The sequence below is a fragment of the Aythya marila genome (assembly GCF_965140915.1).
Source record: "Aythya marila genome assembly, chromosome: 2".
Taxonomy (NCBI): Eukaryota; Metazoa; Chordata; class Aves; order Anseriformes; family Anatidae; genus Aythya; species Aythya marila.
In genome coordinates this window covers 14,300,484-14,326,800 of record NC_139043.1, presented here as the reverse complement: position 1 = coordinate 14,326,800, position 26,317 = coordinate 14,300,484, and the positions used below count along the sequence as shown (strand labels likewise).

At 39.9% G+C, this 26,317-nt stretch overlaps 1 protein-coding gene across 2 annotated transcripts in view; it reads left to right on the top strand.

Annotated features, from left to right (window-relative positions):
- The window catches only part of CCNY (cyclin Y), a 123,853-nt gene that overhangs the window by 66,827 nt on the left and 30,709 nt on the right, over positions 1–26,317 (top strand). Inside the window, exons 2-4 of one of the 2 annotated variants that reach the window (XM_082752501.1) lie at positions 7,222–7,296; positions 13,051–13,085; positions 24,160–24,260. In XM_082752501.1, the coding sequence (XP_082608627.1) occupies positions 7,222–7,296; positions 13,051–13,085; positions 24,160–24,260 (211 nt within the window). The remainder of the gene's footprint in view (positions 1–7,221; positions 7,297–13,050; positions 13,086–24,159; positions 24,261–26,317) is intronic. The other variant, XM_082752502.1, reaches the window with a different exon arrangement.

The window sequence follows — 26,317 nt, the reverse complement described above, 5'->3', positions numbered from 1 at the left end:
GTAGCTGCTCTGTCATGTCAGGTTGTGGGTGTAGTGAGGATGGTAAGGTTAACAACTTTGTGTGGCTGCAGGCCTCCTCTCTGGCATGCCCTTGACAGGTGTGCTCTTTTCTTTACCTGGAGTCCCTTTAAATAATGAAAAAATGTATCTTCTGGGAAGAAGAAGAATGGTTTGATTTCTGTAAGTGTAGGACAGATCATGAAATTAATACGTGACAGTCTTTTTCCTTAATTTTAGTGGTGTTTCTGTGGTGGTAATGTGAGCCTATAGTCTCCAAGTGTAAAGGGAAAGAAGCGTAATTTTACCAGATTATTTCAGGACTGCTGAAGTATAAAACAAGTATTCTACTCAGTTTAGATTTTGGATCATCCTTGAATCAGCACCAGAACATTGGCAGGGCAAACTTACCTGTCTTTCATTGTTGAAAAGGAAGGAAACTTTTCTGATAGAATAAACACATTTTCAGGCTTGCTCCCTGTAGTGCAGCCCACAAGCACTATTACAAAAGAAGCAATGGTGTTGGTTTTTCCTGTTTGTATCCTGGCAGAAGCTGTGATCCACGTTGCGCAGAACGTAGCTGCTGTAGAGCTTCTCCTTCAACCTCTTGTGGTGCTTGTTGCTATCTCAATAGATTTTTGAGTTGGAAAAAAAGGTGTTGTTTTTTTTTTTTTTTTTTTTTACTATTGCCACGAATTATGTCATCTTATCCTTTTCTGTTTTTCTCATGCATATAATGAATTCTGACCACAAATCTTAAAATGTAGATGTCTCTGAAGTAAGAATTGCAGCAGTTTGGTGCACTTTTGGAAAGTTTACACATGTGCCACTGGGACTTGCTGAGATTTTGTGCTTAATAATTTAAATGCTATTTTTTTCTGAAGATTTTATAGAATTTAAGCTAGAGGCCCCTGGGGTCATCTGATCTGACCCACATATGAATCATAAGCCCACAACTTGCATCCAGCTATTCTTAAATCAAGCCTAAATATATATGCAAGACTAGAGCCTGAAGACGTTTGACTGAAGTAATCTTTTAGGAAGGGAAAGCATTGAAATATGTTGAGTTCACATTCCTTGGGTGTGGAGCTGCAGTGCCTAATTATCCTTCTTTTCTTTTTTTCAAATTCATAATTAAAATCTTTCTGCTTTCATTTTCCATTGCTTTTGTTCTGTTGTGCACTAGATTAGAGAGAACTTTTAGTGCTTTTTCTTCTCCCCCTGTGAAGACGTGTGAACTACAGACAATTCCTAGCTATCCTTTTTGATCAGTTAAACGTTTTGAACTCTGCAAGATTCTTATTTTAAGGCATTTTCTGCAGTCCTCCAGACATTCTTGTAGCTCTGTTCTTTACTCATCTGAACTTTTTCCTTTTCCTTTTAAAATCTGCAAACTGAAGCTGTATTCAGTATTTTTTGTCCCAGTAATGCTTTTTAAGATCTTGTGTAGAGATTAGAAATCTTGCCTGGGCTTTAGTCCAAGTCTGAAATTGAACTGTTTTACAGCTCGCTTCTTTTTATGGCCATATTTGAATGCAGCTACCGTGGCTTTAGGAATAAAGTTTCTCACAAAGTCCAGGGAGAATCTCATTGTGGTCTTCTGGTGGGTGTCTTGAACTTCAGGGCAGTTACATATCAAACTGAGTCACAGGCAAAATCTACCTTTTGCTCTTGAAGAGAAAGTGAATTTATTTTGATGTGATAAATCAGAATGCCTGTTATGACAGCTGTTATTTTGGCATGCTACTGAGTGAGGAAGAGAATGCAATCTTAAGCTTAATTGCATGTATTTGTAGCTCTGGTCTTGCCCAAGTAGTCTGAAATTGTATAAATTGTTTTTCAGCACGTGATATCTTAGCTGAAGCATACCCAAGACTGACTTTGCTTTGGCTAAGCAAACTGAAGTGTGATATCTTAAAAATGACATTTTAAATATATGACTGTGGTGGTTTTACCCTGCTATACAGCTGAACTCTACCACAACCACTCTCTCACTCCCCCTCCTCAAAGGGAAAGGGGGAGAAAATATAATGAAATGGGCTCAAGGGTTGAGATCACTCCCCCAGTTATGATCACAGGCAAAACAGACTCAGCATTAGGGAGATTAATGTAGTTTATTACTTATTACTAACAGACCAGAGCAGTGAGAAACTAAAAGCAAACTAACAATACCTTGCCTCCATCCATCCTTATCTACCTCCTCCCCCCGAGTGTCACAGGTGAATGGGGAAGGGGGACCATGGTCAGTCCCTGACGCTTTGTCCCCGCTGCTCCCTCACGGTCCCTCTCTGCCGCTGCCCCAGCATGGGGTCCCTCCCACGGGATGCCATCCTTCCCAAACTGAGCCTGCGGGGGCTGCCCACTGGCAGCAGCTCTTCAAGCACTGCTCCCACACGGCTCTGTACCACGGGGTCCATCCCCCAGGAGCAAACTGCTCCAGCACGGGTCCCCCATGAGTGGGCGGCAGCCCCCTCCCCAGACCCCCTGCTCCTGCGTGGGCTTCTCTCCACGGGCTGCAGCCCTGGCCGCAGGGGAACTGCTGCTGCGTGCCTGGAGCACCTCCTGCCCTCCTGCTGCACTCACCCTGAGGCCTGTGGGGCTGGTTCTCACTCCTTTGTCTCCCAGCTGCTGTTATGCAGCAAGGGTGTTTTTGCTTTTGATTTTTTTCCCCTTCCTTCAATCTGCTCTCCCAGAGGCCCAAACAGCAGCACTCATGGATCAGCTCTGGCCAGTGATGGGTACCTTTTGGAGCTGTCTGGAGCAGGCTCTGATCTGATTTGGGGCAGCAGCTGGGCTTTGCTCACAGAGGCCACCTCTGCAGGCCCGCTGCTACTAAAACCTTGTCATGTAAACCCAAGACAATGGCATATATAATAGAGATACATCTTTCTCTATATATATATCTTTATAGATATATATGTGTCTGTATAAATACCTGTCTTTATTATAGATACAGATTTATGCATGTGTATGCATACATTTATAAATAGACACACACCTTTGGTTTGTAATCCTGAGAAGTCAAATAAAACTTGAAACTTTCATGGGACATCACACTGTTTAGGTATTTCCAATATGGGAGCTATATTTTAGTCCTTTGGAACTGGGGAAAAAAAAATCCAAACTGATTTTTGAACTATGAAGAGATCTAGGAAAATATTTCCTATCCATGTAACATTTCTTGGTGTGATTTTAAGATCTCAATTATTGTTAGGTGGCTGCAGGCTTGACTAACTCCAGTACAGAGGGATAAGAGGTAGGTTTTATTTTGCTCTAGAATCATAAATTCTTGGGAATCTCGAATATGAGATCTGAACTGCAAATGATACTGTCATGTATCATGGGTTTATGTTCTGGAAGAAAGTAGAGCCTAGCTAATTTTACTCTCAGTGGTGGTCAGGAGGGGTTGATTTATTTGTGGCTTTTCCATCTTGCATTTATTTTAACTGGAACAAAAGATATCAAAATCAGAGGTGCCCACTGTGGACAAAAGCATGGTACTGGATTGTGTAGTTCTTGGGTATGTTCCAGCATGCAATTAACTTGTTACTGTATCTTAAGTGACTTCACTATTAAAAACATGCCATTAAGGAGAAAAATGCATTTTTACTCTTTTTTTTTTTCCTTCCCAGATTTAAGTAGCTTTACTGAAGCAACTTATGGAAATAGGTATTATCATTGGCAAAGGCTTTATAAGTGTTTCGCTAGTTTAATACCTAATATCTACACTTAAATATTTTAAAAGAATAAATACTAATAATTTATTGTTATTTGTATTTATTATTGATGATAATTATTGTAATCTTAAATTCTTTCAAGATACTGGGTTGCTCTCTAAATCGTTGTGTCAATTGTTACTTGCTCCATCATTTTTAAAATAAATGAAATCCTTGCAGAAACTCTAAAACCAAAGAATCTGTAATTAAGAAGAATGTCCATTAATCATGAACAAGTATTTCCTGGAAATAAAATTTATAGCGAAGGATTTGGGATTTGGAGAGACAGTGACTTTTTTTTTTTTTTTTCTTAAAAGCATTTTGGAATGCAGGGTAACTGCTAGAAAAAATATCCACTTCAAATCCTTCCTTTGTAAGGCTACGATGAGTCACAGAGCAGACTGCTAGTAATGGATCAAATTTTTGTACAGATTTTGATGATTGAAATTCTGGCTCTCACTTGCCTCTCTAAGAGTTGAATATTGCTTGTGTGAGTTTAAATTTCTCTCTGTCGTCAGCTATTCCATTACAAAATGGGTAAAGCATTCATATTGTGGCTGTTTTTCATGAATGCTTTTCAAATGCTAGAAAGAATTACTAAGATCACTAAAGCAATATGACTCTGGGATGGAGGTAACTTTTGGATGGATAACGCCCATTGGTGACATGTTAGTAACCTCACATGCTGATAGCATTTGATCCCTTATGGCACTGTTTATAATGACAGATGTGTAAGAATTTGTTGCCAGATTCAAAGAGGCATTTCTTTTCAAGCTGTACAGTAAATTAAGACATCTAAGGTCAACTAGCAACTGAAGTCTTCCTTGTGTGTTGTGAAACTGTATCTGCTTTAGTCTCTCCATATGGTGGCAGTGATGGCCTGGAGAAGTATGGTCCTGCTGGTGGCCTGTGCGGTGCTCGGATTTGCCTCACGCTTCTCCTGGGAGGAACAGGGAGTGGTGGAGTTGCAGGCACACACCACACAACCAGGGCTTTTCAAGCCCCCAGGAGCTGTGCTGTTCCTCAAAGGGAGCAGGGAGACAGCCTCTATTAGTAGCACTTACCTTCTTCTGGCCACCTTGCACTGGGTGACCAAGCCTGATAGGCTTTGCCTCTCCCTTAGACATGTTATCTCCTCTAATTTTTGTGAGTGCACTTGGAGGAAAAACAGACAGATGTGTTTGGCTGCTGTTTTGGGGGAGGGCATGAAAGAAGGATCTTGGACAGAAGAAGACACATAATCTGAAGGGTTCAGGACGGATGGTCTGGGGCAGGTGGAGTGGGATGGAGCCATGGTGCTGCCTGGAAGGAGGGAGCTGCCTCTCCCAGGCTGGTTCCAAATCCTTGCTCTGGCCTCTGCAGCTGCTGAGGTGGTATCTTGCTGGCCTTCTTTCAGCTTCAGCCAGAATAACAGTTTATGCTTTTTTAGAAAGATTTTAAGTCCTCCATTGTTTCACTGCTTCTGCATAATAGTCTTTTATAACACAGGAATCTCAAATAGTTGCAACTTGACTGCAAGATGTGGCAATTGGTTTTCTTTATTTTACAGTCTGCAAGCAGACTGTAAACCTGTACCAGGCTGTTATTACTCCCCAAGCAGACAATTTTCTAGGCATGAAGGAGAGGAATGCTTGCCTCTTTGGGGGCAGTGTTTTGACAGTTGAGTTCAGTTGTATTTTTACCAGTCCTGTTTTGTTGACTGAATTTGCCTTGCTGTACTTTAAAAGGTTTTATGGAAAAACTGTCTGTAACCGTTTACAAAAAAAAAATGCACTTTTTACTGGTAATGTATTGTGCTGTTTGATGAAAGATTAACAGGATGATAAAAAGCAATGTATTTTGCTGTTTTAAAATACTGATTATTCTTTACTTAATGATTTGCATCCTGATGCAAATGGAAATTTAGCTTAATGGAAAAACTATCCTGAAATGAAAGACAATCTTCACCAGCGCTATCTGTCATGCTGGGTAATTTTTCTTCTTCATCTCCATGTAGCCCCATGGTGAAGGGTCTGGAGGGGAAGGCATATGAGGAGGGCTGAGGGCCCTGGGTTTGTTCAGCCCCAAGCAGAGCAGGCTGAGGGGAGGCCTCATGGCGGCCTGAAGCTCCCTCACAAGAGGAACAGAGGGGCAGGCGCTGAGCTCTGCTCTCTGGGGACAGCGACAGGAGCCGAGGGGACGGCATGGAGCTGGGACAGGGGAGGGTCAGGATGGGGGTTAGGGAAAGGGTCTGCACCCAGAGGGTGGTCGGGCACTGGGACAGGCTCCCCAGGGAAGTGGTCACGGCGCTGAGCTGCTGGAGTTCAAGGAGCATTTGGACAAAGCTCTCAGACATAGGGTCTAGTTTTGGGGTGGTCCTTCGGGGACCCAGGAGTAGGACTTGGTGATCCTTGTGGGTCCCTCCCAACTCGGGATATGACTCAATGATCACGATCACATGGGCTGCAGAATACAGGGAGATGGAAAGGAAACCAGGAGAGCATGAAATCTGTACTTGATTCTCAGTTTTTGTGAGTTTTCAGAGATGGAGGGGAGACAGAAATGTAGAAGGCCTGGGTGAATCACCAGAGATAAACTTATCAATGCCCATAGGTAGTTTTGCATAAATGGCCTGTATCAAATGCAAGAGAAAGTATATCTAGAGATCAAGGGAATATAAAAGAACTAAGGTTGATGCAGTTACACTGGGAGAACAAGAAAAAAGATAAAAAGCTGTGTGCTGTTTTTTAGCACCATGCTTTCAAGTGGATGCAAGCATTCAAGGGTTTGAAGAATTGGTAGCAGAGTGGAATTTTGGAACAAGTAAATTCAAGGGATTTTAATCCTACTAGGGAAAATAACATTTCCCAAAGTTCATATATGCTGTGATAGATTGAAATCTTCAACCTGTTTTGAGGACTTTTTTTTAGAAGTTACAGCAAGAAGTATGTTCACCCGTGAAGTGTCAGAAAAGTTCTAAGCTTTAGTAATCTTGACCATTTAAAACAGTCTGGGCTAGACTTAACTCGTTTACATTTAGCTAGCTTCAATACCTACTAATGTAATCACATCTAATCATGGAAACCCATCTATCTACAGAGGGCTGCATATTTGTTTTATAATACTTCATGCTTCTGTAATTACATACAACAAGCTGTATTCCTGCACTTAGCAGTGGCTTCGGGGTATGGAAGAAGAAACTAATGGAAAATGGATAATTCCCAACTTCTTGTATACAGGCTTTTCAAGCTGCTTTATCTGTTTTCATCCAAAAGCAAAGCAGCCCTTAGAACCCAAGTCTAATCCCAAAGCTGTGGTAATGCAAAGCATTTGCATGCCAACAAGAGCTACTTGTGTGAAGGGTAATAAAAAAAAAAAAAAAAAAGAAAAAAAAAAAGTGGACCTCAAGATTCATTTTATTTTACAGTAATGTAAAATTGGTCTTCTTAATAAGAATAAGAAAATCTGTGCATACTGCTGGATTATCAAATGTTTTAACATGCTATTTTTAAAATTTGTTTCTTTCCAGATTTGAACATGGAATTCAACCCATCAGATCATCCACGGGCCAGTACGATATTTCTCAGTAAATCTCAAACAGATGGTAGGTTACTGAATTTATTACAGTATTCACTACTGCAGTTATCTATGAAGTCTTTGTTAGAATGCATGTGATAGCTACTTAATGTATAATTTCCCTCCCCCAAAAAGAGGCTTTTATAGGCATCAGATTAGAGTTGAAAGAAACCAAACCTTTAGTTAATTATTTTGTCATACTCAGGAGTAAAAGATACAGGTTTGAGTCCTCTCATCTTGAAATTATAAGATCCGAGTAGTCATTGTATCAAAACTACAAGTATAGGTAAGGCTTAATATGTTTTTAAAAAGTATCTGTGCAACTGTTTTTTGTTGTTGTTGTTGTTTTTTTTTTTTTTAAATTTGTTTTGTTTTCTTCTAACACGCTGAACAACAGGCCAAGCTTCTTCGAAATGAGATTTAGAAGTATTTTCCTGAAAAATGACAGTTTACATTAGCTTAGAAGACAGTCCAGAGTTTCCTCTGATATAGCTGATACTGTAAATGAGTTCAATACTAAATTTTAATAACAAAATAACTGTCTTCCCACCCAAATGTTCTGTCTTCTTCTTTCATTATGGATTTGATGTAATCATATATTTGTCTGGAGCATTTTTTTATTATTTTTTATTCATAGACAAAATAATCTCTCTGGAATTATGTCTGTTAAGCAGACCTCTTGATAGACTTAGTAGAACAGCAGCAATTTACTCTGGCTTTTTCATTCCCTGTTGGACATGTATGACATGTTGTTTTAGAAGTAGATGAGAATAATTGATGCAAAACACATTATTTTCTACCAAGACTTTCAAAGCAATTTCTACATTGTAATTCTGAACTGTATGAATTCTTTGTCCTTCTTTCTGTTGCCTATAAATGCCATTTTTGATTTACATAGTAAATTGCAGTGTCAAGGATATCACTTTAAAAAGAAAATGTAGTTTTCACATACTGTATATTTCTGGCTAATTTTTGAGCTTGACTAGTACAAAGAGGATACATTTAGGCCCTGATTGAAGAGTTGATTATATGAGTACCTCTTTTGCCCTTCAGATTGTCCTGAATTCAGCGTAGTTCTGTCAATGCCTTATTATGTAGTTTTGGATGTGATTTACCATCTTGGTCTGCTTTGGTAGTCTGTGAAATGAGTATGATAATATTTCCGTAGTATACTGTGTTGTCAAGATTGATGTCTATTTTATAGTGTTTTGAGATTGTATAATCCCATATGGATGCTGCATGTTTCTCATTGCAGTTTGTTGGAAAAGAAAAATGAAAAAACAATTCCAGGTCCACCAACTTAAATTTTGACCACACCTAGTGATTATTCTTACTTGTAGTAATAGTGGTTAATTTATTGCAAGATGGAGTTAGCTGTAAGAATTTTTTAATATGATAGTTTACACCCATGCTAGGGTTGGTCTATGAAACCTTGTTCTAGCTTAAGTAATACAAAAACTTATATGGTTTTGAGTGAGAACAATGAATTTATTGAAAAAATATAGAAACTTTTTCAACAAGGATATAAGATCTACTATCAACTATCCCTGATTTAGGTGGTAAAAATGCAAAGGGTTGTACAAAATAAAAAAAAAAAAAAAATCTGCAAACAGTTATCTACTGATGTATTGCCAAAAATCGTGCCATTCAGGTGGGACAACTCATTGTCATAAGCATTTTGGCATTTTGCTTGGCTGTATTCTGGTACTGTCGTGGAAATAAGTGAGCTGATAGGCAACATCCCTGAACGATATGGTAACTCCTAACACCCCTGAGTGTGACAGCCTGCTGTAAGACCTAGGAGATCTCCAAGGTGCCTGAAGTTAGTGTGGAAGGGGAGAGCGGAACTGGCAATACTGTAAGCACCTAACCTGGACATGTAACTACTTCTCTCCATTACATATATAGTGTTGGGCTGTCCTGACTGTTAACAGTAAATGAAAATATATTTATAGACAAGAACTGCAGATGTTTAAAATACATATCGGAGAGCGGAGGAATACCAGGACTCTGGGTTTCATCCAGGATCCAGCTGTGGCTTTTGAGTGTCCATTACATATTTGTATAGCGGGAAAGAGCCAGTCCATAACTACAGGCAAGAGCAATGTGGCAGCGTTGTCTTCAGGCAACTCCACGTTTGGCTTTCTGAAACCCACATTTGGCTTTCTTCTGGTGAGCTTGTGGTACTGCCCTGGTACAGGAGCTGCACTTTGAGCTGCTTGTGAGCAACACGTGAGTGAAGAGCAACAAGTTCACTACCCCAAATACAGTGGAACAGGATGTGGCATCTCTGGATGTTTTATGGTCTGAATTTCCTGCTGTTCTGTTAGATGCCAGGCTAAGCACCTGGACCTGTCTTGGCCCTCACAGTCAGTACGCTGCCTACACCCTTAATTACCTGAGAGTCCAGTGACTCTGGAGAGGAGTTGAAGACACAATAAATATTAATTTGATATCTAACTAAAGTAGCTTTTAAAATGCTTCCAGCTCTTTGTAGGAGTTTACTAGGTGCTAAATCTTACATGAGTGATTCTCCCTGATTAGGGAGATAGTAGAGAATCACCTTTTATTTCTTTAACAACTTTGAGTACTTTATGCAAGTTCTTGTTTGTTTGGTGAATTTGGCCTGTAAACAAGATGAGCTAGATGACTGAAAAGCCATGCACTGTTCAGTGCATGATTGTGGTTAAGCCAGGGTTTCCAAACCCCAGCATTCCAATAATGTCACTTCCATTCCTTTTAATAGCAAGAGGACAGTGTTTCCTCTTTCAGGGTACTGGTCTTTCCTGTAAGTGGGTTACGGTTGTCCTGTTTTCCTAACTTATGTTGGGCCTTACACATTTGAATTTATTGGCTAAATTTTGCAATATCAGTGTAACATTTGGCTTTAGACAAATAACATTTTGAAATTATATTTATACAGTGGATAGGAGTGAACTAGGCTGCAATTTATTTTTATTGTTAAGCAGGATGAGTCTGCTGTTTCTTAGACAAGACAAAATAAAATGATCTGCAAACAAAATGTGAGACATCTTCATTGATGTTATCCTTGAGGATTTTGTCTTCTGTGCTGGTGTGGGTAGCATTGAGGTTGTCTATAGAAATTGCACAAACGAGACATCTACTACATCTCAGTGAAAAATGCATACATGCATCCTCACGCATACATATATATATGTGTGTGTGTGTTTCCTCACTCCCTTTTATTTCAGGGTATGTTTTCCTGCGATAGCAAAAGTTCAATAATAACAAAAGGAAGTGCCCGCAGAAATGAGAAATGAAGAAAAATAAGAAAATTTGGCAGTATCTCAGTCTCCACTTGAAGAAGAATTTCATTCCAACTTTCAAATTTTAAAATATAAGAAAGAAAATACTTTCTTTTTTTTTCTTTTCATTAAATTGTTTAAACTGTGACTCTAAATCTGTTCAGCATCATTTCATCCAAAACTCATCATTGAAAGTTAAAAGCCTGGAGTTGTAGTTAGGAGTTTATGCTGTGAAATGATGGTTAATTATAAAGCTACAGTCTGTGGTCTGCTGAACACCACGCAAGCAGTAGAAAGCATCTCTAAACTTACTGAAGCCAAGTAACAGAGAATTGCCTTTCTACAACAACAGTTGTGGAAGCCTGGCAGAAGTGTCTTCCTGCTTTTTTGCAGTAGCTGTCTGTCCTTTTTCTAATAGGAGATTTATGATCACAAAAGAGAGCAGTTGTGACAAAATGGGTTTCTGCTCTGCCCTATCATCAGCTTCTGGAAAGAGTTGAGCCCCACGCCGTGGCAGAATGGTCCAGAAGCACGAAAGCACAGCTGCCTTCTTGTAGTCCCTCACTGAACAATCAAGGCTAACTGAATTTCTGTTATGTGGGAAGAATAAGGGAAAGGAGGTCAAGGTGGTGGTTGGAAGAATGTGCAGCACAAGCAGCGTTTGAACAGTGAGAAGTGAGGGGTCTGTATAAATACAGTGATACATTCTTCTGGAGACAGGAGATAGCAATGGCAATGAGCTGCAAGTGATGTTCTTGCTTTGGTAAATAGATAATCGTACTTTTATTGAATAATATAATGGGTACAAGGAAAAATACAGAAGATAAAGATGAAGGTAGGGAAAAAAGGTGATTAAAAATTGGGATTTGGAGTTGATATGCAGGCTGTGTTTATAGAATTTTGTCCATAATAATTCTGTGTATGGTAAAATTGTGGTTGTTGTCTGTTAACTGTGAAATTTTGAACACAGTTAAGTATTTAATAGCTGTTAATTTTCACCTGTGTACTCTGTTAGGTGTACATGCAGTTTATCAGAGATGTTTACTGCCTGTATATTGCAATATGCAATACTAGACAAATACTTGCTCTGTTCTAGAAGTGAGTACCTGTCATCATTTTGTTGTTTCCCTGGAGGTTACTTATGTCCCTTGCTGGTTATAAATGCAGTATATGGAACTTAAGTGTAGTGCAGTGTTTTAGCAGGATTTCAAGCAGTTTAACTATTCGCTAGACAATCTGAATTTTTGTGCTCCTCCTGTTTAATTCTGTTTCTTATACAATGTCCGTAATTGTGGATCTGAGCATGTACTAAGTGACATGGCTAACATCTTGTCATGTGTGATTCTCCTTTCTGCTCCCTGGGAGGAAAATTATGTAAGGATTTTTTAAAGTTTTTCCTTATTTTCTTTTCATTTTATGTCTGCATTAAACACAATTATTTCACAGTATCCACACATACAACCTTGTTTATGTGAGATTGCTTGCTTCTAAAAAATCACGAATAATGGCTTCTCATCCAACAGGGAATGGACAGGCTAGCCTGTCGTTGCGACATTGCTCTTATTTTGCTAAGTGCATTGGGTTGCGTAGCTTTCAACTCATAGTGCACCCAAGTGCATTTAATCATCTACAGCATGAAACCATTATTACTTTAATCCTGCAGTTTGATTTATGTATTAGTTGCCTCCAGACTTGTATCCTAAATGCTGTGGTATTTTCACTGGAACGGAGCTCTATGGGCTCTCTATGGGGTGAGTTAATTGGGAAAGTGCTTAAAAAAATTAAATAGAGTATATTTAATCAGCTGTGATAAGTATTTGCCTGACAATTAAGACTCTGTACATCTGTCTCCCTTGTTGCTGCTGTTTACTTTGTGAATATTTTGGCTAATAACTGTGGCTTTGACTTGCAACCCTTGCTTGTGGTGACTAGTTCTTACCCACCAATGTAATACGCTTACATTGTTATATCGACATGAGTAATAGCTTCAGGCTTGCACCTTACCATTATAGAAGCCAGTGGTGTAACACATATGGTTTCAAGGCTCTTCAGTGGGAGTTAGTGCACAGTAAGCTACAATGAGAATTTGCTGACTTCATGGTGCAGCTCTTTAGGTGCTTTCATACCTGCAAGGCAGAGCAGGCCACTTTGCAGCAAGGTGCCTCGCACAAAGGCATGGGTGATGCCCACGCAGATCTCTGGTGAAGGGTGGTGAAGGATCTGTTGCTAACTCGGACTGTAGCTTACTGCATATTAACTTCCCCACGCGGACCAACGCCTAGTGAAGTACCCAAAAGGATGAGAATTTTAATCCCTCACCACACTAGCGAGCGTAAATGCCTTTAAACATAGATACATGTTTTTCTCTATTTGATGTATGTGTACTTGGTTAGTGCAAAAGCAATGACAATGTTACACATAGATAGCCTCCTGTTTTTATTATGAATGGTATATAAGAAGCTTAATCAGGAAAAATAGTCATGTAATATTTCTATCATATTTTGTGTTTTTTGCAGTGAGAGAAAAACGCAAGAGTCTCTATATAAACCACGTAAGTGAAAATGCCTCGCTATGCAGCTTTCTCCTTGTTGTCTATATTATACAGTAAATAAGAGTTTTCACACGTTATTTCCATATTGGTGAGAGAGCGCTGATGCTTCAAATGTCTGTTCTGCATCAGGATCCAGAAGGATAGGTCTCGCCTACTGAGCTAGCTGAATGGGTCTGTTGGTTTGAGGACAGTGTCATTCTTGCAGCCAGTGTCCGTAGGTTAACTGCTACCTGGGATGAAGAGCAGCAAACATCAGCATGGTTTTGAAAATTACTATCAAAAAAAAATACCAAACTTTAAATTGTATTTGTATGTATGTTTGCTGTTGGCAGAAAGTCTGTAGCATTTCATATTTACACAGAAGTCTTGAAATGCCTGACCAGAGTTGATGCAATGTAAATGTGTATTTGTCATGTGGTGCGTGCTGAGTACGAGGATGGGGTTTTGATACACTTCTGTGCCCTGGGCATTTTTCAATTCAGTTCTCTTCTGTTAGAACTGAATTCCCAGGGACGCTCAGAGCAAGTCTCCTGTAGCCTGCTTTGGGTGCAGGATCAGGTTCTTTGCCACTGCCTGTACTACTGAAGCACTTGGAACCAGTGTGGGTCCCCGAAAGTTAAGCCTTGTTCTGGACTCATGCCCCGGTAAAACTGGGGAGGGAGAGAGCTAATTGTTTCTCAGATGGTGCTTGCCTTTAGGGTGAAATGGGGAAGAGTTCTCAAACTTCTCTCAATCTGGAAATGTAGTCCATTTCATGAATCATTTTTAAGCTGGTAAAGCTGCTGAAAGCAGCAGATTTGGTTTATAGCCTCTACTCTCCCTCCCTTTGTGCTGGTGTTAATGTCTGTGCAGCTATGACTAAACTGGATTAGGGCCTGTGTGCAGGTAGATTCAGCACAGCTAAAAGCGAAAATGGATTTTGTTCCTAAATGTGATTTACTTCAGTGCTTGCACCTGCACAAAGGGAGGGTGGCACAGAGGCAGGATTGAGCAGCTGAGTAGGGTGAAAAAGCAGAACTGGTTTCTGACACTTCAAAAGCAGGCTGAGATGTTCAGTTTCCCAAAAGTTAAGATTTTGAGAAAGTCATGAAATACTGTGAGGTTTATTCAATTGGTAGGGCTGGCTGCAGCAGGTCAGCAGATGTTCGCTGTGCTTCCCAGCCTTTATTCCTCTGTGAAACATTCTGATTGTTTGCAGTGCCTGTGAGGGTAGTTTGCATTGCCATTGTATTGTTATAAAATTGTGAAGTTAATATGCTGGGTCGCTGTAAAATTGATAATGTGAGCTCCGTAACTTCCAACAGGCTTTTTAGCTTCAAACTTGGAGAGTTCAAAGCAAAAACAGGAATACACAGGCACTGCAAATCAAGGTATTGACAGAGTTTCTGTGTCAGACCACCTTGCCACATGGGTAAAATTCTCACGTGTCCCAGAATCTTTTCATGCCACGTCAAAGATGTGTTCTGCATCAGGCAGACTGGGAATGGATTCCTATGGCAGATGGAACAGAAACGGCTGTTACAAATTCTCCTGTAAGCACACTACTGGAAACCCTGGTACAAAACATTTTTAGGCAACACTGGACTTGTTGCAGAAAGGAGAAGGATGACCTGAGGAGTTGTGCTGTTGGGGGCTAGATGTAGCAGCTTGTACAGCTGATACCCTAAGCAATACACCCTTTCCGATTTTTCTTTTTTCAAGTATCATTTAGAGTATTAGCTAAGGTTGCAGAGATGTAAACTTTCCTCAGTCTGGTTTACGACTAAAATCTGATTTCGTTGTACTTTCAAAGTACCTCTTCTGAATTACAAATCTCAAAAAAGAAAAAAAATTAAAACCAAAAACCTTATGAAGCTGAAGTCCTTACTATAGTTTGATGTATGTCCTTACAAGTTAGTTAAGTTTTTAGCCAATGTTCAAAGATAATCTCAGTATTTTCAACTGTGGCCTATGACATAGAAGCTAATGAGATGGTTTGAGATAGGGTTGACTTGAGCACACCTGTGAGTGTTCATTCAGCACCTCCTAAGAACTGGGTCTGCTAAAGTTGACGCAGAAGCTGGCGATCATTTTTGAAGTGGTTGTTGTGGCCTGCTCTGCATGAGGTCTTAGCAGAAGTGGTTTGTAGACTGCAGGGAGCTGTCATAATTTCCCTAGACTGCCTTGTTTGAAGAAATGCGAGGAAAATAGATTTAACAGTTGTATGTGATAAATCTTGGGTAGTATTTACATGATAAGTGAATTTACAGTATACAATATATATATTGGTTGATCATTTCTTTTTCACCATTTTTCATTGTTCTGTTAAGTGCATTTCTAACAGGAGCTATTGCTACTCATCTGTTTCCTTGTTGGTGCTCAGTCCCCACATCTGCTCTGAAGGAATCAAGCCAGAGAACATAGATTTTGGAGTGTTGTTTTCTCTTTCTTTTACAAGAACTCCTCACCATCATGCATCACTCTTCACTTTTGTGTTTTTCCATAACGTCATCTTTTTTTTTTTCTTTTGTAAGTCTGCATATACTTAGTCTCCTTTTGTATCAAATAATCAGGAATGCTTTTATAATACTTTCATTTTAATCTTTTTGTGGAATGCTACTTATTTTGCAGGAAGAGTTGAACATCTCCCAGCTAATCAATGTGGTTAGCAAGAGAAGTATGAAGAAATGTTGTCCTTTTCCTTTTTTTTAATTGCTTGTCTAGGCCCATGTATTAACAGATGAGAACAATAACTTACATAAATACCGTTTTAGTTTGTTACCCAGGAAAAATGAGAAATAAATTGAAGTTGACTCTCTGATCATATGTAACAATTTGTGGCAGTTTCTGGAATAATTTTCTGGAAGTTTAAAGGAATGACTATCAAGTAGTTTATTTTGCTCTTATTTTCCTGTCACAGTTTTCATTTAGAAATGCACTTTCTCAGCATGATCTCAGGCCATTGTTCTTTTCCTTTCTTGCTTGCTTTTGTCTGTAGAATATTTTCATTGGCTGGATGGTTTCCTTTTATCCCCAAATCCAAACAGGGGGGCTCCTGCTTTGGTTTATTGTGCTTTGTCAGGGGCTGGCACTTGCCAAGCTTCAGACTCACCTTGTCAGTAGGTGTGAGGGAAGAAGCCAGCGGCTGTTCTTTTTTGGGTGGGGAAGGCAAGGGGGAAGGAGTGAAAGCAGGGATGACAGGGTGCCATGGAGAAGCCGTCAGCTCTCGCTCTTCCCACAGAACCCAGGGAGATGACAGCCTTAGGGTGGTGTTGAAACCTTTGCACGGCTAGAGTGCTCATCTTCGTAGGGGGCTGGAAGCCTGTGGCTAAGCGAGGGAGCCACCTACCTACAGGGTATCTGCTGTGCTCGCTTTCTTCCAGCCTATTTTAATTCCTGAGCAGTTGCAGCCGATTGCTGTCCTTCCTCACTGAGCTGGCAGTTGGTTTTTGTTATGCCTTTAATGCTTCTTCAGTGTGCGCTTGTCTGTTCTTTTAATCTGCTTAGTCAAGCTGCTGAGGGGGATAAAGATGCAGACTGAGATAGAGACATTTCCTTCTTCAGTGACGAGAGATTGCATCAGTGCCTCTGCCTGTACAGGGAGAGCCAACAGGAAGATATGTTTTATGTTTTCAAGGGGAGGGTGGAGAAGGAGTGGATTCTTATTATTACCTGCAGTAGCTAGTTTTTTGTTCTGGCTGGATTTTTTTTCTTATTATCATTTTTTTTTTCCTCCAGGAGAAAGGAGCAGGGCAGGCGAAGGGAAAGTTGTTCCTTGTCAAGTTTCTGCTACAAATTTTCCCCTTCAGACAGGATGAAAATCCTTTTTTCCCAAAGAGTTTTCTTTTTCTTGACAATAGAGGCTTTTAAAGCTTATTCCATGTTTGTGAACAGTAATAGCCAGTAAAAATAAGGGATATTTTTTGCTGTTTCTGGGAAAAGGGAAATAATATTTCTCGTGAGCACTTTTTTTTTTTTTTTTTTTGCATTCTGAAGACTCTTCTTCAGCCTTGTAGCAAGAGCTTCCTTTCAGCACATTTTGTTGAGGGATCTAGAAGTGGCTTCCACTATCTGCAGACCTGGGAACTGGGCAGTCAGATTTCCAGCAGACGAATACTGTTTTATCAAGAAGAGAAATAAACATCTGTATATAGACCAAAATTTTTTTTCAGCATCCTGGGGAAAAGTTCCTGGGCATCATGAATGCCAGAAACCCAGTCCCTATAAGCGATGCTCTCGTGGTTCACCTCAGGGGAGGCTTCTTCCCACTGGCAGCCCTGCTGATGGGGACTTGCAGAGAACGGAGGGGCCCTTTTGTGTGTGTTGTGTGGCACAAGCAACTTCTGTGAGTGTTTTAGCATGCCTGAAGTGATGTATGGTATTTGCTCCCGTGTAACCCCCAAATTTTCTTGTCAAAGTGGATAAAGAGTCTGTTCTGCTTCCCTATTGTGAAACTGCTGGGCATATGACTGGTAATCAAATACTTTCAGCTAGTGATTATGAGAGTAAATACGGTACATGCTGAAGTGGGAACATGGCATGAAAAGTACTTGAATCCATGAAAAAAAGCAAAGCAAAATATAAAATATGAGATGTTTTTGTGAGGTGGACTGCCTCAGGCTGCCTATTGTAAGAGTTTATAATTGCTGTCCAAATTCCTTGAGATATTTTAATTAACATTCCTTACTCAAAGAGAAGAACAAGATAAACTGGAAGATAGATTAGAGGCTTCTCAGGTACTCTTGCAGCTCTCCTAGAGATTGCTTAATCTGGTCTTTGCTCCTCTCCACTGCAAGATCACAAAAAATACAGGTCTAGAGGAGCCTTTATAGTCCACCTGGCCCATCTGACAGGTTCCCTATACCAATGCCATTCCTAACAAATGCTGTTTAAGATGCTTTTTCAGGCTTCCTATTAGAATCAACAGGTTCTCTTTGATGCCTTAGCTGAACTTATTCTTTGAAATGCTTTTCCTAATATTTTTTATCCTCTTTCTTCTTTTCCCGTCCTCTGAGGTGAAGACTTCTTAACCACTCCTATCAGCCTCAATGCAGTGTTATATGAAGTGACAAACTTTTGTAGGGGTAGAAGCAAAGATAACTTTTAAGGTGCAATGAAAGTAGATGGGAGAATTCTTTTGCAAGATTACTGTGTAATAGTTACTGCACTGGGAGCCTAGTAAAGTCTTCCTGGTCAAATTGCACAACACTGGCAGTTATATGCTATGTAAATATAAGCCTCCAAGCTGCTTTTAGTGTTCCAAAAAAAATTTAATCTCTTCAGGTTTGGAAAGCAAGATGCTTTATCAGTGGTTTAGTGGGGTCTGTGTTTGCTGCAGAAGGGTTTGCCAATGGTTGATGAGCCCTCTTGGGGCTTTGTGGTACCCTAACACAGTTTTCTGTAGTTGACATGAGGAAGGACAAGCTTTGAGAGCTCAAGAAACCTGCAAGTACAGATCTAGTCTAAGGCACCAATTCTGAACGTTATCAAAACATTGGTGAGACTAATCAACTGAGAACAAGGCTGAATCATGTCACAGATGGATAAGATACAACAGGTATTACTTCAGAGTGGTTGAACTGGTCTTTTTTTTATTGTTGTAAACGTTGACAGAGAAGCGTAAGCATACGATGGTGTGGTTTCCTGTAGCTTTTGTTCAGGTGAATATACCCCCCTGTAGCCACTAGATATAGATAATTGTGCTGTAGTGCAAAGTTACGCAAGATGAAAATAAATGCAGGATTTTGCAGAGCAGTGCAGAGCATTGTCTTGCAGGGCTTGCCTGATTTTTGGAAAGCACTTTGTTGACCTGTAAGATCATGTTGCTTCTGTGAATAATCTTGTCAGTACTAAATCATGTCCTGAAGCAATAAAAGATCCCAAGTTAGGAGCCTCCCTTTTCCAAGTTAGAAGCAGCCCTGCTTACTGCTGTAATTTGGCTTCGCGTGCACGTTCACATGCCAGTTTTGCCTAGTAGCATTTTGGCCAGTCTCTGTTGCATTGAAGCTAATGGACATAACTCCACAGATGGGTGCAAGCCAGCTTCATTTTTTCCACGGGTGAGATACTGCTTAAAAAATTCCTTCTACAATCATGCAGTAACTTACACCTGGTGTGATGGACGAAGAGACAGCACCATTATTATTTAAGGCAGAAGCCGCAAATTATCTTTTGATGGACAAGTGGAAAAGAGCACTGAAAGAGACAAACTCCTCTGCCAGACTGGAAGCTGACTGGCTCAAGGCCAGCTCTGGTATAAAAGCTGGATGGCTTCATTAGGGGAGTGCTGTGCCCCAGTGAGCAAACCCTGCTGAGCGGCAGGGCAGAGCGCCACACGAGGGCTGCTAAAGCGCATCCAGCACTGAGCTGGCCTCTCTCAGTTCTGGTCAACTCTGTGTGTGGGTTTTGCTGAGTGGGCACCTCTCTGTTACGTATTTCTGCCCAAGGACACCCTGAAATGTCTGTTACCAAAACAAGTGGTAACACTTGTAAGCCCTGTCCCTGCAAATTCAAGTTTAATCTCTGAATGATTTGAAAATGAAGCCTGCGAGACAGTCATCCTGTGTATAGGCAACCTGAATTAGTTAGGAATGTCTTGTGATTTCTGTCATAGCAGGAACATAGAGACAGTTCAGCAGAGCTTGTATGGTTTTGACTTATTGGTTTAGTGGGGGACTCGTTAGTGTTAGGTCAGAGGTTGGACTCATTGATCTTGGAGGTCTCTTCCAACCTAGATGACTCTGTGACTTAATTTCTCTGGCTTTTTGCTAAGAAAAGTCAAAAATCAGACAAACTAAGCCATTGCATTACTGAAAAGATGCATTTCATGTAAGAGTCAAGTAAAGCGTATTATTCAAACAAAACAAAATTTAAAAAAATATATTTGGAAAGTCGGAAAGTTCTAGGATGAAGCTGGGAAAAGAAATAAAGCAGTGATGTTTCCTTAGTACTAGCTGTGCACGAGGGCCAAACTGCTGTTTTTAAGAGCTGGAAACAGCTGCTGCTAAAGGAAGTACATCGGATCTTGATCTCCTAGAGCTTGTTCTGTAACATGTGTAAAAACATAGCAAGTTAAACAGCGTTTTTTTCCATTATATATCCTTTTCTGTAAAGAAAGAAACTTCACAATATAAAAGCTATTATGTTATCATCATAACCCATATTGTCAGCATTCCTTAATGATCTTTGGTTGAAATGAGAGAAACAACAACTGCTTCTGGAGTAAAGACCTAGAAAAATCTCACTTCCAAAAGAGATCACAGAATGATAGAAAATTGGTCCCGAATTCATCTCAAGAGATTGTTCAGTCTGATTTCTTGCCTCAGAGCTGAATCCCACAGCTAAGCTACTGCTGCCATGTTTGCTTTACCTCTTCTTTACAACTCTCAGTGATGGAGATTCTGCAACTGCTCAAGTCACTCAAGCCAGAATTTAGCTGTACCTGCCATTCAAAACGGACTTTTTTTAAAATTTATTTTCTTGCCATTATGTCCTCTCACCCTTTTGTGTCCAATCTGAATTTTCCCTAGTTGAATATAAGCCTGCTCTTTCTTATGCCTTTATCAATGGAAGTGGAGAACAATGTTCTCTTCTTTGAAAATCACTTCAATATGACATAGAGGTCATTGTTGTTTTGTTCTTAGAATAAACCATTCTGTTTTCCAGTCTCTTCTTCTAAATCAAGTTTTTCAAACCTCCGATTAATCTTGCTGTTCTCTCCTGTTGATTCATCTTTCATCATCAAAGAAATTAGTCTTTCTTGAAATACAGTGGTCAAAACTGGACGTGGTATTCCATCTGAGCCAAGTGAAAGGGTGCTCCATCCTGTTGCACACATGGTAGCGCTATTTATAACTCCTGCATGATATTTTCCTTTGTTTTTTATAAAAGAGAATAATTTGTTGTCATGTGATACGCTTGATCTACTCATCCTTTTTTCATCTGATGAAAGCCTCAACAGTTCATATATAACAGCCTCAACAGCCATATCATATTTAGACAGATGGTTCTGCTCTAAAGCGTATAGCCTTGCATCTGTTCTTAATGGATTGCAGGGCTATATTTTTGTGCAGACCACTTCTCAAGTTAGTCAAGATTGCTCAGGATTATAACCCTGTTTTCTAATACATATGTAGTCCTCCAAGTTAATGCCATCTGTAAATTCAGTAAAGAATACTTTGGTTCTGTTATCGAAGTTATTGCTCGATATTTAATGCTGAGTAAGCAAGACCTCTGTGGATTCTCCCTCAGCCTTCCGACCTGAACACGATCCTTGGGTAAGCAGAGTACAGTTTTCCAAGTAGTTTCTGTAGTAGGTTTAATGTTAGAGGGTTTGGCTAATTTCTTCAAAGGTTCTATATTCTGTCTCAGCTCTTTCATTTTTTCTCTCTTAGAGCCTCTCTGACCTTGCTAAATGGAAGATGATGTGGGCAGCCATGATGCATTTGAAATGTGAAGGCATTAAGCTCATGTATGATTTGGGAGGACTTACTCCATTGAAATGGATGTGGAATTGGGGTGTCTGTATAGGACAGTGCTGGATACTGAGGTGATGCTCAGTAAACTTTTAATAATTTGCAAGAATGGAGAAGGTTCACCTTCAGCATTTGATGGAGGCTCAGAAAAGCTTACTTGCCTGGACTGTGCGACCATGGATTTCTTCCAGCTTAGTCAAGCTAGAATACGAAACTGGGGGTGTTTTCCAGGGATTTGGAAAAGGCAGGAAATGTTATCTGCCTTAACATATGGCTACATAAGAGTAGAGGCTTGGAAGCTTAGAGTAAAGCTGGGAATGTTGCTCTGTCGATGGGTTAGTTATTCACAGGGCCCAAGTGTGTGTGGATATCCAAGGGAGGAGGCTTACACTTGGCACCACTTTTCAGGCTGGGAGAGGTACCCCGTACTGCCAAGGCATTACAAATGGAAAGCGAGGCATGAGACACCACATATTTCTCTGAGGTGTGAAAAGTTCTAAGCCTAACAACTGTGGGGAGCTCTGTGATGTGGTAGCTTCAGAAAAAAAAGCTGTGTGGCTTTAATTATCGACGTGCATCAAATATTCAAGTTCTGTTTGCATAAGAAAATTTAAATCTGACAGTGGTGTTGCTGCAGAGTTGTTTTCTGTTTTTACTCATGCTTGCTTCAAATGGGTCAAGTCTGTTTATCTTAAATTCCATCTCAACCTTTAAAGCATAGACGTTTAATGTAGAATTAGAACTTTCCATGTGCTTTTTTTTTATGATGTCGATGTATCTGTACCTTCCTCCCTTCCAGACCACTAAACAGTCTCATTTTCAGTGTTTTTTAAGTTTTTATCATACCTGTGGAAGGTACTAACCCAGAAATATGAACCACACTATGGTAGAATAAAAACTATAAATCACCAGAGCCCTGGTCACTTTCTCCATATACATCAGTGCTGGATGATGCATTAGTTGGCATTAACACCTCCAGTGCTTTAAATTTTCTGTTTCTGTTGCCTTGCTTAGCACATAATAGGTTGGAAGGTAGATGGATTGTGAGCTTCCAAAGCATTACAAAGTACCTTTCCAAACTCTTGGAGAATTTTTGAGGGGACAAAATCTCTTTCATTTTTTTCCACTAAGCTTTTGTAGCCCAAGAAAAGCAGCTCAGCCTACAGATTATCAAGTTGTGGATCTTCATAGAATTTCTTGGTGAATTTTGGAATCATTTTAGCATAATGTTCCTACTATTGTAACAGCTTCATCAGAAATATTTTTTTTCAACTGGTGGAAGACTTTGAATGCTCTTTTGCTCGTAGCTGGGAAAAATAAAAAGAAGGATGACTCAGACGCATGTGGGTTTTACCAGGAGTCTTGTCTCTTCTGTATCTAATGAATGCTAACAAGTCTGTAACTAATGGAACACGAAACATTAGGGAGATGATGGAGTGCTGGCACTTTTAATAATATCTGTTTGGGAGATTAGGCAGGAGAAGATGTACTGAGATGGGAGTCAGAAGAGCCTAGATTGTGGTGAGCTGGTAGATCTCTGTGGCTTCCACTGGTGGTCGTACTGACATCGGACTCTGCTGAAACAACATTCATTGTAAGGCAAATTAAAAACTTTGTGTGAGTGTGCCAGCTGAATTTTAAATGTATCCTGCTGTAAGTTCAACGTGTAATTTGAGGTGCCTTAACTTCACTGATACAGGCTCTTCTTGGTCAAGTTATTCAGTAGTGTAGGTAGAATAACCAAAGATGATATCAAAGAGCCTTAAGGACTGTGAGAGCTATTAACTGGTACGATTAAACTGTTCTCTTTAGACTGGTGGAGTTCTGGCTGCTCTAAACAGCTGAAGGAGAAACCCTCTGAACAAAAAAATCCTCTGAAATAAGCAGTATTGTCAAATGTCATTTTGTTGCTGTGTTTTCCAATGTGTTTTTTTTTTTTCAGTAGTGCAGAAATAGAATTGAAATCTCTTGAAAACTTTTTCTATTGAGATATGTAATCTATTTTTATTTGCATATGTACTTTCTCTTACTTCTGTAGATCAATTTTCTTCCTGTCTATATCAATCTATTTTAATGAACTGATTTTTCTGAGTTTTCCCTATTAATTTTTAAAGTTGTTAGTAGTTTCACTGTAAAGACCTCTTTCCCCTATTTCATCCTATTTTTTTTGGCTTGTTTTGCTTTTTTTTTTTTTTAAATTTTCTTTAAGCATCATTTTGCATCTGTTTCTAAATCAGTCTTTAATGTGGTATCTTTTTCACTCTTCCACTTCTTCTTTTGTAATGAGGACAGGAACATAGATCTTGTACATATTTTATTTCCAAATCTGTGTATTTGATTTGAGTAGTTCTGCATTAAGATTTTGCATGGCATTTTGGGGAAGAGGGAAGGAGGAGAGATTGGGACTTGAAGAAAGCATTAGGCAAGGCTCAGGCAGGAATTGTGACTTCTGCACTGGTAATTATTTCTGAACTTTCTGAACTGCTTCAAAACATGATCACATTACTGTGTGCGTCATTGTGAGAGACGGAAAAATTTGTTTTCTCTAAATTCTTACATCTCCTCAGAAAAATGTTTTGGTGTTACATAATTGCTATTGTTCTTTTGCATGTTTTTCATAGCATCCTCCTGGGCAGTTGAGAAGGAAGTACAGTTCCTGCTCCACTATTTTCCTGGATGACAGCACAGTCAGTCAACCAAACCTCAAGTATACCATCAAATGGTGGGTTCAATAATTTTGTGTATTTTTTAACTTGAAACTACATTATGTATTACATATGTGTACACATCTGAACCATTACTAAGCAATCTTCACAGGGGGCTTAGTTTTTGAAGCAGTAAGTCTTTTTAATCCAGTCATGCTCAAGACGCAATGAATAGAATGAGCAAAGGATATTACTCTGATTTTAGGTTTGTGTGTAATCAAACTCCCAATACGGTATATCTCCCAAGAAAGCAGCAATTAAGTTTCTCAAACTCTATAAGCTGAAATCTTTGTAATTCCACGTTCAACTGTGCACTTGCTTTGGATAAGTCCTCAGAAGGTTACTTGGGTACTTACTTCAGAATTCCCTAAAGATCTGAAATCTCCTGAAATTGAAGAGCTTTTTTTCAGTTCATGAGAAAATGTTCATTTGCTAAGCTTTTCTTCCAGTTTTCTGTTTGAAATGAAAATGAATTGCCTCCAGATTTATTTCCTTATTGAGTACAGAGACACCAACACTTTATTGCACAGCAGTGGGGAGCTTTGTCTGTGGTGTCTACATGGGCTTATACTTGGGTGACATCTCAGATGTTCATTTCAGGTTTCACTGCTGCCTGTGTCCGTTTAGAGAGAAACAAAATTGATGTGTATAATGTGTTGATCTTTACGCTTTGGACAGCGAAGGGAAAAATGAGAAAATGAATGTATAGTCATTTTATGCTGTTTATTATGGTTGCAGATACACTCTCTTCAGTTGTTTGCTCTTAATCTAATCCAATGCAAAAATTTATGAAGTCCAAATCTATGTTATAAAGTTATTTACATGAGAGAGAAATGTTGATGGTCAGTAAACACATTCTCAATTATTCTGTTTAAGAAAAAAAAAAGGGAGGGGAGTGGAGAAAGGATTTGCAGACCAATGCCTAATTCCTTATCAGCTATTTCTGTCTGAAATACAGTCTTGCATTTCCTCAAGCTTCTCTAATGAGTAACTTAAAAATAATTCAGATGGGCTGTGGAAAATGATTTTAAGGTTTTGATATTTTTTTTCCCTCTGGGATTTTAATACTTTTCTGCTCTATAATCCTTTGCATGCAGCTTTTTTAAGTGCAGACTCTTGGGGGTGACGGCCAGTTTCAGCACCCTTTTAGTGCAGGAACTGGGCCCATTCGTGGAAAGAAGAGCTGGGCTTGTGGCAGCAGCTGAGACGTGGTGTTGGTGGGCAGCAACAGAGCCATAAAGGGAAGGCAGAAACCCAAGCCCTGGGTGTGGAGCTGGGGGCAAGGAGGTGGCATCTGGGGGCAGAGCAGAGGGTCAGGAGGGAGGAAAGGGGCAGCGGCAGGGCTGGGGCTGGCAGGCAGCTGCACGGGGTCGGAGAGTTTATAGAAGGGGTTATGTGGGGTGAGAAACTGGCCTCTGGCCTCTGAGTATTTTCCTCCTCTTCCCTCCAGTCTGGCTGTACAAGTAGCAGATTTAAGGGTTGGGAGACCACAGGATTATCGTTTTTGTAATACAGCTTAATTTCCTGCCCCCCGCCCGGACGTCGCTGCAGACGAATGACTACTGCACATAAGGAGATCTATAAGGGCTACGTTTTGGCTGGCTCATTTATTTCCTCTGTGTCATGTTATGCACTGGTGGGTTTAAAATATTAGCATGTCTCTTGGAGGTCTTCAGAGCATGCGAGGTGGCTGGGGAGGGCGATGGAAAGCTGCGTAAACTGCTCTCTGCACGACTGTCACAGCCCCTTGGATGCTAGCTGAACCAGTGTGTGAAAAGCAGAATACAAATCGGGCTGAGTTAATCTGTTACAGCTCTGAGAGACCTTCAGATTCTGATATAGATTTCTAAAGAGTAAATATTTTCCTAAACTTAATTTGTTATTTTGTTACAACAGCAACAATATGGGCACCAAGCAGAGCTCTGCATGTATGCTCTTGCATCCACTTTCGTAAAGTGAACTGGAGCTGCAAGTATGTTCCTGGGGGCATAATTTAAAATTAAATTTTGGGACTAATTCATTCGCTGAATAGCTTTCAGTCAAATTAAATTCATTCATAAATCTGTTTTTTATG